Source organism: Hipposideros armiger, unplaced genomic scaffold (genome assembly GCF_001890085.2).
Source record: "Hipposideros armiger isolate ML-2016 unplaced genomic scaffold, ASM189008v1 scaffold_237, whole genome shotgun sequence".
Taxonomy (NCBI): domain Eukaryota; kingdom Metazoa; phylum Chordata; class Mammalia; order Chiroptera; family Hipposideridae; genus Hipposideros; species Hipposideros armiger.
The window spans coordinates 957,633-973,613 of record NW_017731587.1 but is presented as its reverse complement, the minus strand read 5'-3'; the positions used below and the strand labels follow the sequence as shown (position 1 = coordinate 973,613).

Sequence of the window (15,981 nt, the reverse complement as noted above, 5' to 3'; positions counted from 1 at the left end):
AAGCTTCAAGTTAGACAGTTGATGCAGTCTGAATGTAGCTATTTCAGATACGAACATTTCAGAAATATTAATAGAGGCAAAATGTGCAATTGAATGTCAAGATCTTGAGGCTGATATGTGAGCTTGTACAATGTGAGTGGCAGAAGTTCTGCCGTTAAACCTCCCTTGATTTGCCATGAGTTTAGATACACACAAGCCATGTTTATTTTTACGTGTCCAGCAAGTGTGACACTTTGGCAAGTGTAACAGCTTGGAATATAGCATGGCTTCACCTTGATTGGTGTTTCCTGATGGAATATTTTCTGAAATGATGTGTGAAGACCTTGCATCATTATTTTTCCAAGCATGTATCAACAAAGTCTTGGCCTATAAAAGTGCAAATAGAATGCCACGCATGCATCAGACAGTGTGTTTACATTTTATTTTTAGCCTTAAGAAAGATTTATAGTTTCCGAAGGAATGGCTTTGCTCTTGCTTGTTAGGTTTGATCTGGTCATCCTAACTCAGAGCATTTTCAATACGTCCCAGTTGCTATGTGCATCAAGCCTGTGGTGAATTTCCTCAGCAAAATGTGTTTCTGCATTCTGTGAGTGAACAGTGGCTGCCTTCTAATGTCATGTTGAAATGGGATTGCTCTGAATGACACTGTCACCCTTGGATTAATCCTGCCTGTTTACACCATGGTCCCCATCTGCTTCATGAGAGGGGAAAAAATGTCTTACCCATCTTTACAGTGTGTATGCCTAACCTACATTTTATTTTTAATCCACAGTTTTCAGGTCTCTGACATGCTCATTTCCATAATTCTTAAAAAAATGAATATTTTCAGCAAGTCCTATTCAGGAACAAATCTGTCATTTCCAAAATATGCAAACTAGTATCTTTCAGTTGACCTCCATCAAATCAAAGCTATTTATTGGCAAACACAGAAGTCAGTCAGAGAAGTGATATACAGAGGTTTAAAAAGCTTCCTGAATTTGATTGTTGTGGCTTCTGTTGAGTTTTACTCCAGTATAACTTTGATTTTGTTAAAGTAGTATACCTATACCTCTTGTATTTTTTTTATCAGAAGACCATTTTTCATAACAAAAAAAAATGTCCAACCCCCCCAAATTAGCTCTCTCCTTCTATCTTCCTTGACAATTGAGTTCTTAAATATTATAAACCCAAATATGAACTTCCAAAATATGTCTGAAATCCATTTTAATAACAACGTTATTATTCCAGTGACATGTTTCAAATCCTTGGAATGAACAGTCATTTTATTAAATATATTCAAACTCACGCTTCACACATACACACTTGGATAGCCTGTACAGCTGGAAACCCTTCTGTGTAATATGATTATGATTGAGAAAGCATGCGTATGTTCCTCCCTCCCCTTCATGCTAAAAAGAAATGAATAAAGTGTAGAGTGAATTATGTTGCTTAAATCATATTTGGACTGGAAACAGGAAAGGAATTTGGTTCAAAGAAAAGAAGAAGATGCTGTGCGGTTTTGTAGGAGCTCTCTAGCAGAAGGGCAGAAAGCTCTTGGAGTTTTAGAGAGATAGATGTTCGCCTGTTATGCAGATTCTTGCCTAAATGTCTTTCCTTCAGTGTTTTCTACCTTCAATACATTCTACTTACTTTCATTTTTCTAATCTGCATGCACTTTACATCATCATGTGTTTTCTCAGTGATGGAGAACTCTTATTTAAGAGTGTTACTGCAAATGACGAGCTATGCGCTTATTTCAAATCATAACTAATGTAGTAATTGCATTGTATAAAAAGCCACGAGTGAAACAAAGGTGGCCCGGATCTATTTCCATTTGGATCCCGTGAGAGAGGTTCTTGTGAAATTAAGGCCATCAGGAAAGCCTGTCTTTGAAATAGGATCATCTTCAATGAAGAATAATTTCTTAGGTCATATTCTTAATTGAGTATACACATTTTCTGTTAGAAATAACCACCACCTTTGAAATGACTCTGTTACCATCACTGTTTGATGTCCCCCAAACCACAGCTATTGGCATTTTGATTGCCATAGAAATGAATAGCACTCCACATTGTGGCACTCACACCCATCATAAAAGTTAAACGAACGTTCTCGTGACACCCGCTGGGATGGAGCAGATGTAGGAGAGAAGCACACAAGATAAACTGTGTCACTGACAAATGGAAATTACTCCTTTAATACAGTGTTGTGTCTTGCTTGTCACCTATATCTGTTTTGTTTTATTCAAAGCTATTTCAAAAACACAAATATTGTGTTGAAGCTGAGAATCAAAATGAATCATTTCTATTACCTGTCAGAATTTGCGGTGCCATTGCTAGATTTCCTGTATTGTTTTCCCATGCTGTATGTACAGTTTGGTAAATCTTTTTGCAGAGATCCTTTATTCAAAATGTGAAGGCAGTGAAAATACGACTACAAAGAGCTATCATTTCTATTGGGAACATTACATTGCTTGTAGGTTTTTGTTTGGTCATAGTATTTTGTGAAAGATATTTTGTTTCTTGTATTAATATTTCATTTTTCATAATATTTATTTTCCATTTTTAGTCTCAGAAGGGTTAATATCATGGATATTTACTACTGATATTTTAATCTCCAAACTAATTGAAATTCACTCTTGTTTATTAGGGCTTCTCTCCACTGTTGGCTCTGCCCTCAGCAGTTTGCTAAAAACGCTTTTAAAAAGTAACAAATTTGGCTTTAACATGACCCACCAATTTCAAAAGGTTGCATACCATTCTCATTTTGGAAGACTAGAAGACTTCAAACAGCCTGATTAATTCATGTTGCCCAGTAGCCTTGTACCCACAAGGGCATGGCCTCCCTTCTCTTGCACAGCTCAGTCTTAGCATCTCCTCCGTAGACATTTCTGAGCCATTCTTGATGTAGGAGGGTTTGCATTCATGCCCTGGACTATAAACTCCTTGAGTGCAGTGAGCCCTTCATCTGTTCAATCCGTTATGGTGCTTAGAACAAGACATGGACAACAGTTTCACTTACCTCCTGAGTTGAAGGAACATAAATGAGATAATGATTGAATACCTTCTAATAGTTTGTGGTAAATGCCATGTGTGCAATTAAAGCTAGCAAAAGCCACATGCACTCTAAAAATATGTGTTATTCTTGTTCACCACTTTATCTAGAGTATCTGGCAGCGACTTTGACATATAGTAGGTGTTAATAAATGTTTGTTAAATTACATTGAGATTGGGCTAGAATTTACCTTTCCTAGGCCAACTGTTTCTGCTACACCATACACATTTTTCTTCTTTCAGCAAGCATTGAGAGTTTCTTCCACGTGCCAGTACCTGGCCCTAGCACTATAAAGACAATTAAAATAAATTCACTATCTGTCTCACCCTCCAATAAAGAAGACAGACACTTACAACAAGTGGATATAATTCATTGTGGTATAAGAGTTGCAGTTAATGTGTGTAGACAGAACTACAGGAGCATAGAGAAGTAAGCTATGAATTAGAGATGGCTAATCTCATTTTAAAAATGAGCAGACGTTTGCTGAAAAGAGAATGGAAGAAGAGTCCTGTCGAAGGAACTCTGTGATAAGAAATGAATGCTCAAAATATTATAGCCCATGACAGAAACAGGCTACACGTGGCTCCTGCATAATGTATACTGAGGGATTGTTTGGGGTGCCAAGTTGTAACGGGTTTCTTAGTACTGTGCTAAAGAGTTTGGATTGTTTTCTTTAGGCACAGGTTGACCCCCTAAGGCTCCATTGGTGTTTAAGAAAGACATATGGTCAGATGGGCAATAGATTGGAGTAAGGAAGACATTGAAGGTGGGGACAAGAATAGGAAGTTGATAGAATTTATGAGTGAGATGAGGTGCTAAACTAGGCAGTGTCAGTAGAAAATGGAGGGTGATACAGAGAGGGAGAATATGAAACATGTTCATCTTAAATTTTCTTACTGTCTCTGAGAAAAGAAACTAAGAAAAAAGGCAGAAAGCAAGGAACCTGGATAAAGAAAGAGAAGCAAGCCATAAAGAAAAGTGTATCCTGCATGCTAGTTAGCTAGGCGCTGCCACCCGTCTCCCACACACAGTAGTCCAGGATTTTCCGCAGTTACTGGGAGACTTTTCTGTGGGTCCTGCTGCCCCTGTTTACACCCCACCCTCTGGCTGTCCAGATTTCTGTCGTCATCTTCTCACCTGCATTGAAAGTCAACCTACATTTAGGTTCTTCCATTTTGTGTATAACAGATTTTTCATCTTAGAAACAATGGTTATGTGGTTGTCAGTCTTGGGAAAGTGACTCTGACCAGGAAAACACCAGGCCAGACAGTTCTAATATGTAGGGGCTGTTTTGAGGTAGTGCGAGCTCTGTGTAATTAACTTTCAAATGTCACCATGTAGGTGAAAACCCTTACAAAGCTTATTCTGTCCAAATGTTAAAGAAGAGGTGGATCCCTGAAAAGAAAATGGGAAAAGCTATTAAGCTTATAAAAATGTTATTAACCTTTCTAGTCACCAGGAAAATAAATTAAGCACAGAATAACATACTATTTTATAGCTCTCAATTTGGAAAAATTAAAAAGTCAGACACTACCAAGTGTTATTAAGGATGTGGAATAAAGAGACCCCTATTACATGTTGATGAAAATGTGTTTTGATAACAACCACACTCAGAGCAATTTGGTAGTATCTGGCAATGTTTAAGATCCCCTATAATCTAGCAGTTCCACTCCGAGAAACGCTCCATAAGTATGTGTAGAGATATTCACAAGAATATTGATGATAGCCCTCTATTAAAGAGTCTGTATGTTCATGCTTTAGAGAATGGTAGCCATTCAATGGAATTCATGTGAAAGAACTAAACCTTACGTATATCAACATGGACAAATTTGAAAGCAAAATGATGAGCAAAAATTCAAGTTCCAGTCGGATGCTTGGCCGGATGGCATTTCATAAAGGATAATGAATCCACAAATTTATAAATATAAAACTTATGAATATATAATATACATTTATTATGGGTACACAAAAAATAAAAGTGTAAAACATACACTGGAATACCAATGATAGTCGTTTTGGGGGAAGATGGGGGTGAGTTCAGGAACAGTGAGAAATATTTGGGAGCTTCAGTTGTTTTTATAAGTTTTATCTGTTAGGCAAATAGACAGCTTTTATTGTATTCTCTGAAATTTTTGTATGCCTAGAATATTTATAATAAAAGAAAAAACTGCATATGGCTTTACTCATGTGTTTATTCCTTCAAATTATCTGTCACCCATCATTCAATTCAGCTACCCTTTCAGTCTTTTCTATCAAAATAATTTATTTAAATAATCCAAGAAGAGATAATTAGACTTTAAACCAAGTTGGGAGAAAGGGACAGATTATAATTAGAAGACAGCTATAAGGGAGATTTGGGGTAAATTTGCCATGATTTAACAATTGGATATGTGTGCATGCATATGTATGGAGGAAGACAAGGAATCAAAAATAATTTATTCAGGTTTCTAGCTTGGCATTGGACTATTGGGACAGAGGAAGAACAGTGATATTGAAACTGAGGGAAATAAGGTATCTAACTTTGTCGCAGTCTGTATTATACTTTTTTCCATAAGCCTGACAGATGATCTTAAAAACTGTAATTCAGTAATTATTAAATATCTGCCATGTACAAGGCATAATAGATATAAAAGAACCCTTAAATTTATGCATAAAACTCTTTTTCATGAATATTTTTCTTTAAAGTTTATACCATTAATTTTTAAGCATCGTGGTACAGTCACTGCTCCAGTAAATTCAATTGAGTAAGCAATTTTAACTGAATACAGTAAAATGGAAATATGCAGGCTACATCAAGTTATTTGGTAACTTCTTGAAAAAGAGTGAGACTCCATTAAAAACTTCAGACTATGTAAAATTTAAGTTTGCAAATCATATGCAGAAAGGAAGTTAAAGGTGGTTATCCTGAAAACACCTCAAATATGTATAGGATATTAATTAATAGCTGGGAAAAGCTAACTTAAGACATTCTTTCTTAAAAGTTACTTAGTTCATACAACAGTACATATACAGCTTTGGGCATAATTTCAACATCACTTTAAATGGAAGTAAATATTTCTGTAAAATTAGAAATATTGCTCTATTGTCTCTGTCCGTCTTTTTCGGAGCTTCTTGTGTCTATTGATTTACCAGTGGGTCCCAGAGGGCCCATTTAGTGTGTGAGTTTCCAAATCCTGTCTAATCAGAAGACTCCAACCACACACTTGTTTACCGTTTTGTAGGCCCCATCCCAGGCCTCTGTTCAAACTTCTTCATTTTCGTCCTGTTCCCAATAGAAACATGAATTCCCAATCCTAAATCTCCTTATGGCCTCACTATTCCCCCTCCATAGATACCCTCTCAAGACCACATCATAGAAAAAGGCCAAGAAAATGACTGTCTTCCAGTCCTGTGTGCTCAGGAGACACCGTGAGCTCAGCTGGGTTCCTCCGGAGCCCCAAGGGTGTCAGACTAGACTCAGACCTTCATAATTCTGTCTTTGCTCCACCACACGCCAATATACATCTATTATTTTAACTTTTATTATTTCCTCCAATGTTCGAGAAATAAGCCAAAGACCACAGTCAAGTAACACTAAAGGCATAATTTCCTAGAGATTTGAAAAAAGATGTCATTTGTTGCCTCAGTATGGCTGCCAGTCAGCCCCTTTGATGTAAAGCATCTGTTTTCTTCAAGGAAACAAGAAAGGTCTGGTTCTCCTTCCTAATTTGTGAAGTAGGAGGTGGTGTCATTTGTTGTATGGAGCCACAAGCCCCGTGTTACTGGGTTGCAAGCTGCCGACTGCCTTTGTTAACATGCTGAAAATTTCATCGGCTGTCTTTAATAAAAGAGGATGTGTGAGAGGGAAGACATCAGCAGTTGTACTTGGGTTTCTGTTCCCCAGCTCATGAGTCACGGCTGGCAGATGGCAGTGACACCCAATAAGTAATCAGCCAGCCAGTCACCTGGACTTCTTGCATTTCAGTTACACAGCTAGGTAATCTAAGTCTGTTTAGAAATCTTTCCATGCTCTTATGTGCTTATGGAAAGGCATTGTATTCCCTCTTCTTCTGTCTAACAATATTTAGTCATTACGGCTCTGTTCGTAAAATTTCATTTGAACACTTCACTGCCTTAAATAATTGCAAGGCCAAGAGAAGAATTCTACTTGATGGGAGGATAGCCGTTCGATCTGACACATAGGAACTTCATTGTCTTATAAGAAACATAATTTTAAAAGCTGTAAAATCATATAAGCTAGTATCTGGCAATGATCTCTAGAATAGTGCTTCTCAAACTTTAATGAGCATACAAAGCACCGTGGGGATCCTGTTAAAATTCAGATTCTGCTTCAGTAGGCGGCACCTGAAATTCTGCACTTCCGTCAAGTTCCTCCGTGATGGTAATACCACTCCTTGAATTACAATGTTTATAACAAGGCTAGATGACCTGAAGACATTCAGTCTAATGGTCACCCACTAAGCCACCCATGTGACTGCGGTGGAGGGGAGACATGAAAGGCTTAAAAGATAAAGCCCATGTCTTTGAAGAGAGAAAACTACCATATAAGAAGAAAGTAGTCTATATCCATTTTTATTAATACATTTTTAACAAACACATGAAATGGTTTATGTCAAATTGTTGACACTTTCAATGCAGCTGCCTAAGGCAATAATATGTATGTCACATTTGAGCACACCAGTACGTAAATTTCTTTAGTTTCCATTCATGCAAATAAGAAGCCATAGTGATGTTATTCTTTTTGTTTCATTTTGTTTTGATAATTAAAATAATGTATTGTCAACTATCTCGGCAGTTTGCTTGCTATTATTAAGCTGATAAAAAACATTCCAGAGCAGAGCGATTCGCCAGCACCATCATTAAGCTTCAAATCTGTCATTTGCCACAGAGCAAGAATATACTTCAGATCAAGTCGAGAAAATACCTTCTAAGTGTTCACAGGAGCACCCACATCCATTTACGTGCATCCCAGTGCCTTGTGGCCCCCTTTGCAATTGTCTAACTCCTATCCCAGTTTCTTTTCATAGTATGAAAACAAGAAATCACTCAAGTGAGATAAACCTTCAGAGCATGGTTGAAAATATATTAAATATAGAGGTATCTCAGATCCCTCTTCTAAACTTTAAAAGTATATTAGCACATAGAGAAAATATCTGTAGATATATTCTATGTTCTGATGAGTTTTTGTTTCTCCTGTTTTGATAATACCTTTTATTTCTTCTGAGACCCTTCCTTTGTAGTCATTTGGTCCTGTTGTATTTAACTTCTTTTGATACTCCAGGGGCAAACCATTGCCTTTTGCAACCATGCAAATGACCTTTTTATACTGGGGTGAAGGGGAGTGGTCTCATAATTATTCATCTGATAACTTCAACAGGTTTTTTTTTTTTCCCTTTTTGAGTGTAAACATTAATTTCTATTGGGACATATGTACCACCGTTAGCCCCTTCTTGTTTATCCAGAGAACTTAAATTGCTTTTGTTCATTTCCCATACCACTCCTCGTGCTTCATCTCCAGGACTTTGAAAAATGGTGGCTGTACCTCCATGCCAACCTTCACTTGTTTTGCCTTGGGACTTGCCAAAGTCAATCTTAAAATCCTGCAGGTGGGCCTGCGACAGAACATGGCCCAGGGCTTTGGGAGGTGAAACCGCTCAGTCAGCATGTTGCTGCCAAAGGCAAAGTACAGGGAACTCCCGGCCTCCTGGCCCCGCAGCTCCTCTCAGCCCGAGTCTGCCAGGTCCCACTAGGCGCCTGTGTGGCCCCAGCGTCCACAGCAGGGGTATGAGGAGAGGATAGTGAGGGCAGTGTGGTGGCAGATGACCCCAGCCCAGAGGCCACTGTGCCACCCTCCACCCGCTCTCCCAACCCCAACCCCAGTTAGGGGAAAGGCAAGAAGTGTGTGGGCCACTATAGTCATGTTTTAATAAGCATGACATAATGTATGTTCGTTGATGTTTTTTTAAATAAACTTTTTTTACTTTATTAAAATACACATTCAATCCAAAATGTTTCCTCTGGAAATCGAAATCTATAGCTGCTTAACAATATTGAATAAGGGCCGGCCAAGTGGCACATTGGTTAAGCGTTAGCTTGGGACGTCAGCTCTGAGCAGCAGAGCCCCAGTTCGGATCCCACATGAGGGCCAGTGTCACTGCCCTCTACAGCTAAGATGGTGAACAACAGCTCAACCTGGAGCTGGGCTGCTGTGAGTCGCCTGCAACGGCATAGGCTGCAGTGGGGCTGGCCGGCAACGGGCGTGCACTTCCATGAGCTGCCGTGAGCTGCTGTGAGTGCCTGTGCAGTGGCTGGTGAGTGACTGCCTCACCCGGGAAAAGCACAATGATAATACCAACATGGGCCAGCGAAGCCACGTCCTCCACAACTAGACTGAAGAACAAAAGGACAGTGACTTGTCTGTTCCCTTTCCCCAATTCCCCAACGATATTCCCTTCCCCCAATTCCCCAATAAAATCTTTTTAAAAAAAAATATTAAATAGTGTTCTTAAATATGCACATTGTTAGTGTACTTGGACTTGTATTTTTTAAGGAACACAATTAGTATATGTGAGGTTCCACGAGACCTGTTATCCCACATTAACTTCATAATGTCAGTTTTTGATTATTTGTGTTTAATAACATGCTAGTGTGGATAATGCAAAATTAAAGTTATTCCAAAACATTATCATTAGCATTCAGACTCATTTGATAACAGATTTAGCTTCCTGATTGTATTTTCATAGAATAATGTTAACTTTTTTTCTTTTTTTCATCATTTGATGGTAGAGAGGTGACTCAAATATTCCAAAGACAGAACAACCCAGGCTGCAGCTTAGTAATAATAGTAAAGCCTATTCATGTGGCTAGGTATACTTCACTACCTATTTTCACAGCCATCTCTTCCAGGTTTAACCTGAGAAAGGCTACAGAACTATTGAAGGTAGAACTAGCTCACAGATCCTCAGTGTTTGGGCTCAGTAGCTGTCCAAGCACATTGACAAGGAGATTCTGCTTTGAGTTTCTGCAATGATGAGAAGACCGCGAGAAAAGAAGAGGGAAAATACAATAATTTTGTATGCTCGTATAATCCTAACAGCGACTCTAAGAAGCAAGTACTGTTACCATCCCATTTGTAGAAGAAACTGAGGTCTCAAGTGCTCAGTCAGCTTGTCCAAATACACACGTTTCTAGGGTGAACTTGGCATTGGAAACTAGGCAATGTGACTCGGTAACCTCTGAGTGTTTTTAATAATTCCCTTGAGTTGCAACTGTAGTTAGGTACAGACACTTTGATAATAAAATGATTCAAGGAATAACAGCTATCCCACAGAGCCATCTGGTTTCTCTCAGCCTCATCACTGGGCCTCTTCTATTTCTGGTGAGTAAAGAGTGGTCTCCAACTGAGGTTCTCCCTCCCCATTTCCTCTCTTCCTACTCAGGATAGCAGGAAGTCTGAACATTTTATCTATTTAGCATCTCTAGTAATGCAGGTTGTGAACACACTTCACCATCAGTTTAGTCACTGTTTATTGATACTTGTGCTAAGCTCTGTGAGGGGACGTAATTCAGATATGTTTTCAGGCATCAAACTCAAGATGATAATGGTCCGGTGTGATAACAAAGATCTCAGGAAGACAGGGCAGGTGGCGTTATTTTGGGTTTCCAAGATGGAGCTCTTCACTACACATGTAATTTAGAGCTATGTTTATTTGGATTGGTGTTTAAAATTAGATATTGACCATCTGTATTTCTCTTGATGAGTGTGGAGTCATCCTGACCAAAAGGTTTTTGAAGGTAAGGAATAGCTTACATTTGCAACACTATTTTTTGAAAAGAAAAAAAGATGTGGAAAAATTGGAGAATAATGCCCAGTAGTAGAAGACTTATGAGAATTTTGGTATGCATCCAGAGACATATTATGTAGCCATTGAAATGAAAATTATAATCTATAGCAACATAAAAATCACAGACATGCATGTGCTAGACCTCAAGCAATATGAGACAAGGAAAAGAACTTGACATTTTTAGTGTGTCTACTATATGCACGTACTATAGTACATTTATTTTATCTTCCTAACAACATGCAAAAATGTTGATGTTATTTCAATATTTCATAAGTTAAAGAATTGGGGCACAGATATGTTAGGGGACGTCACCAAGGTCACAGGCGGTGGTTGAGCAAAAACTCAAATCCAGATGTCTAAAAATCCAAATCTGATCATCTTTTCCCAGTTAGTTTACTCTGAGCTATTCAGCCCTCTCCCCAGCATTGTTTTGGTTTAATATAATTGTTTTTTCAGTAAAGAGTGGAGTCACATGAATTCAGCTGAAAAATGCATGCACTGTGAAAATACTAAATTGTAAAAAGAATTGTGAATTACTTTAGGCTGTATCACAGAGTTGCCAGGACAATCAATAGTTGACACCATCTGTAAAATGAAAACATAATCTTAGCATAAACACTTTATCTGATACTTGAAATATGCATGTATGTAACTGCCAAAATATTAGCTGTTCTCTGTTAGCCAGAAAGTTCCAGGGACAAGACAAGAGCAGAACAGCCCTTATTTGTCGATAGCAAGCAAAATATTTTTTCCTTTGGGAAGAAGTTGTGTTGTTGGTAGCTAATGTCTGAGAACTTGGGGGATGGAGCCCCTGTATTAAACTAGTGCTACATAACTCATACCATTTTTTTTAACTTTGCTTTCACATGTTAACTTTGTATTGCAATTACCATACATTACAGAATAATCTGAGAATTACTTTACTTTTAAACAAATAACAAAACTTTTCTTATAAAGGTTGCATTTTTCTGTGCCATATTTTATCTATGTTGATGTGTTTGCTATATTGATAGTAAACATTCTCCATTAGAAGTTTAGAAACTGTTAGACTTAAAAATAAGGACTTTGTTTCATTAACCTACTTGGGTTAGATTTGGAAAGGACTTAGTGGTTGAATTTGAATGTTTCTTTAGTTCGTTTACCCTTGAAAACATCAGTAAAATTTTACAACATATTTTACTTATTTATATTTGCATAAATTGTATGGAATATTGCTAAGGACAGGGAACAGAAAGTGGGTGGGCATAGATTTGTCAGCTTTCCCAACTTAATAGTTTATTTCTTGGTGTCAACTTGAAAAAAACGTTCAGTTCTTTCCATCTGAAATTGTATCACTTTTAACTTTTTTCTCCGGAAAGTACAATCTGACTAAGTCTTCCTATGTAACCTATGCTTTCTCATTAAAGAAGATAACTATTTCTGCCCTATTTAAGGCACAAAGTACACAGCAGCTGTTTGAAAACTTTTTTTCTTTCTAGTTATCTTTGTCTGTTTGTGTAAATGGCTAAATTGCTTCCATAAAATGCTTCCAGACATAAGGGAATCATTTGCCTAAGTGGAAGAAGATTTTTGTCTTCCATTGAGGAAAGCTTGAAATGACCTCTTAATCATTGTCCTTCCTCTCTCCGGTCCTAGTATCCAGCTGCTCTAATGAACCTGGGAGCCATTCTGCACCTCAATGGCCGACTCCAGAAGGCAGAGACCAATTACCTGCGGGCGCTGCAGCTCAAGCCAGATGATATCATCACGCAGTCCAATCTCCGCAAGCTCTGGAACATCATGGAAAAGCAAGGCTTAAAGACTTCCAACACCTGACACAGAAGGGCAATACCTTGTCCTCCTCCATCTTTTAAAGCTGGCTTCATTAATGAACAGAACTTCCCAACAGTTCTATGACAAGAACTAGTTTGGACTTCAAGACCAAGGCAGAAGTCACTGAGGTCATCGTCACTTCTGGGAGTATCCGCTTTGCTGTTGCCACAGCCATTAACACCAAAAAAAAGTGTGTGCGTGTGTGTGTGTGTGTCGGGGGGTGGGGGGGGGACATTAGAAACCTCCTGAAGGATGTAATTGTCACCCACAGAACTAAACCAGAGCACTTAAAACAGGATCTTTCGGCATTCTTAAAGAGGAGATGGAGTATACCTTTTCAATTTTGTTCCTTTTTGAAAGCTAGTTTAGAAATTATATTGTTCCTTAAACACTGTGAGAGGAAGTCAGAGTCTCTATCCATTCAGCCGCCGTAAACTATTAAGGTCAAGTGTTCCTAGGGAGTGATTCAAGTGTAGTGTGAGTTCTAGTGAGCTAGCTGGTTGTCCCAACGCTGCTGTCTTTTCTCTTTGGGACAGCCTGCTTACAATTTCTGAAACTTAGACAACGTTTTTTTTTTTTTAATACTGTGTCAGGATCTGTCATAATCTACAGTTGTTCCCTGACTATGCACATAACATTTTATGCTTTGGAGGTCCGTCTTCACCCTTTTCGGCATCATTTGCTTTTCAGATTCTGGAAAGGGTATGCAGAGTAGAGCAAACCACATTTCACACTCTTGTTGTAGGAGAGGCTGAGGGGGCCTCATATGTGTCAGGCAGGCAGTTTTTTTTTACTTCAGTGTCACCAACATTTTCCCCAAAAACTGTCTAGGAGAAGTCACTGTATTAGCTCTTAGGCCTTTGAAATTCCCTTTCAAAATGGCTGTTTTTGGCTAATGCACATGCTTACAGAAGGATTATATCAAAAGGAAGCTTAAACGTGTTCTAGTTCCAGTAACTAACCATCAGCTATTACACAAAGGGGACGGTGTTTTGTGCTTTCCAGATGTTACTGGTTAACAAAATCAAGTCCTCTCAAAGGAATGTACAATGATGGTTGCCAATTAGTTAATGTTTTGGAAAAAGTTGGTATGAAATGCTAATTGCTTTCTAATAATTACCTAAACAGCAGTGCTGATAAGTTTTTAAGGAATTGTTTTTATCGTATTTTTCATATTGCTTTTCCCACAAGACATAAAAAAAAAAAGGACTTCTTATTTTAAATTGCAGTAGAGTGTAGCATTAGCCTGCCTGTTTCTAGGTCTTCTGCCAAGTGCTTTTCACAGTTGAAAACCATTTTTCACTAACAAATTTGGTATTTTATTTCATTACCTATTAGTAACCACTTCAACAATCATTTCACAAGTAAAAGACTGTAAATGAAGTAGAGAGGAACATTTATTGAACCTTTTCTTGACTGGCAGTCAAACTTTGCTACTAAAAATTAACTTTGTAAAAACAACAGTCCATTATTGGCGTCTTCATAGAGAAAGTAGCTATACAATACCCTACATATTTATTTATTTATTATTCTACCATAGCAAAATAACAAAACAAAACCTGATTCAATAAGCCAGTTCTTTGCAGCTGAAAATTAGCTTTTTCTCCTTTACACTCATACTCCATGTATATATGATCAGCATTCCCATTAAAGGAAAGCTGGACATGCAAATACATCATACTATGTTTTCTTCATATTTTATGTTTTCCTGCATATCTGAATACAGTGGGATAAAGAATTTAAAGTAGTGTACCTATGACATTTAGTGTTATTTTAAGAAGGTCAAATGTAGTGAGTGAGATTTGTTGATGGCATTAATAAAAAGGCCCTCCTTATATGTATATTATTTTGTAAACATTTCACTTAAGGGCCAAAAGTTAAATTATAACTAAATCACTGTGTTCTCAGAATATTTAACATTTAACAACAACAAACCCGTGGTCAAACCAAAAGTGTGGGTTGAAGTGTATTTTTCATCTTCTACTGCATTGGCAATTGCAAAAAAATAAAAATAAATAAGGAATTTAATATAAGGATATAGAGATGAATTCAATGTCTAACATTTTTATTTATTTAAATAGTTATTGACCTATGATGACTTCCTAGTCTTAACACTTTATCTCTTTTTATTGTTATTGTTCTTCCTTTTGAAACACTTGGTTCTTAATAGGTTTGTTGATTGCACAGTAGAGGCACTTCATGTTGACCCAGTTCCCAAGTAGCATTAGTAATTGGGCCTGTGTCTTAAAATGCATGGATCTTTAATAACAAAATGTCCCTGACACCTTTCACTACAGGGCTGGGCTTAGACCAACCTNGGGGGGGGGGGGGGGGCTGGGAGGGGGTGCGGCTAAAGAACATGGTCAAAAAATGTCTCCGCTCAGGGATTTATGGTGGATTATTGCAGACAGTGCTAAAAATATAGAGCACAAGACAAGTTTACTAAATTAAAATTTTATTTTTTGAAAAACTGTTATTTGTATAAATTATCAAGATTTGTAGGCTTTCCTTTTGTAGAAATAATTAATTGTTTTATGTGCCAGAGAATTTCAATTTTGTTTTCAACAATAAAGCATTGATAACAAATATGTTGTATAAACTGTTTTTAAGTATTCCACAGCAATAACACTTATAGTCTCTTGGATGTGAACAGAACTAGGAGAAAGTTTTTTAAAAGGTGGAGACTGAGAATCAGATAAAGACAGAGCAGGCCGTCCGAGTGGTGCATTGATTAAGAGCTGGCTTGGGATGCTGGCTCTGAGCAGCAGGGCCCCGGTTCGGATCCCACATGGGGGCCAGGGACACTGCCCTCTATAGCTAAGATGCTGAACAACAGCTCAACCTGGAACTGGGCTGCTGTGAGTCGCCAGTGATGGCATTGGCTGCAGTGAAGCTGCAATGGGCTGCCATAAGCTACCGTGAGTGGCCGGCAGGGAGCGTGGGAGGCCGGCAGCCGGTGTGGGCTCCCAAGAGCCACCATGAGCGGCCGTCCAGAGGCTAGCGACTGATCTGCCTCACCTGGGAAGAGCGCAATGATCACAATAACAACATGGGCCAGTGAAGCGACATCCTCCACAACTAGACTGAAGAACAAAAGGAGAGCAAATTGTCTGTCCCCCTTCCCGGATTCCCCAATGCTGTTGCCCTCCCTCAATTCCCCAATAAAATCTATAAAAAAAAAAAGAGAGAGAGAGCATGGCTAATGCATAATCAACAATAATAATTAATCATCAATTTTCAGTGGTTAATAAGGGTTGCCATTATCAGATTTGCCATGTTTAGGAAAGATGAC

General features: G+C 38.2%; 1 protein-coding gene and 1 pseudogene across 2 annotated transcripts in view; one reads left to right on the top strand and one right to left on the bottom strand.

Moving 5' to 3' along the window:
• The window catches only part of TMTC2 (transmembrane O-mannosyltransferase targeting cadherins 2), a 422,158-nt gene extending 406,881 nt beyond the window's left edge, over nucleotides 1-15,277 (top strand). For both annotated transcript variants that reach the window (XM_019655152.1, XM_019655154.1), the window contains exon 12: nucleotides 12,513-15,277. In XM_019655152.1, coding sequence (XP_019510697.1) covers nucleotides 12,513-12,692 — 180 coding nt within the window. In that variant the 3' untranslated portion in view covers nucleotides 12,693-15,277. The remainder of the gene's footprint in view (nucleotides 1-12,512) is intronic.
• LOC109389530 (gamma-glutamylcyclotransferase pseudogene) lies at nucleotides 8,156-11,462 on the bottom strand (annotated as a pseudogene).
• Nucleotides 15,278-15,981: the final 704 nt, after the last annotated feature.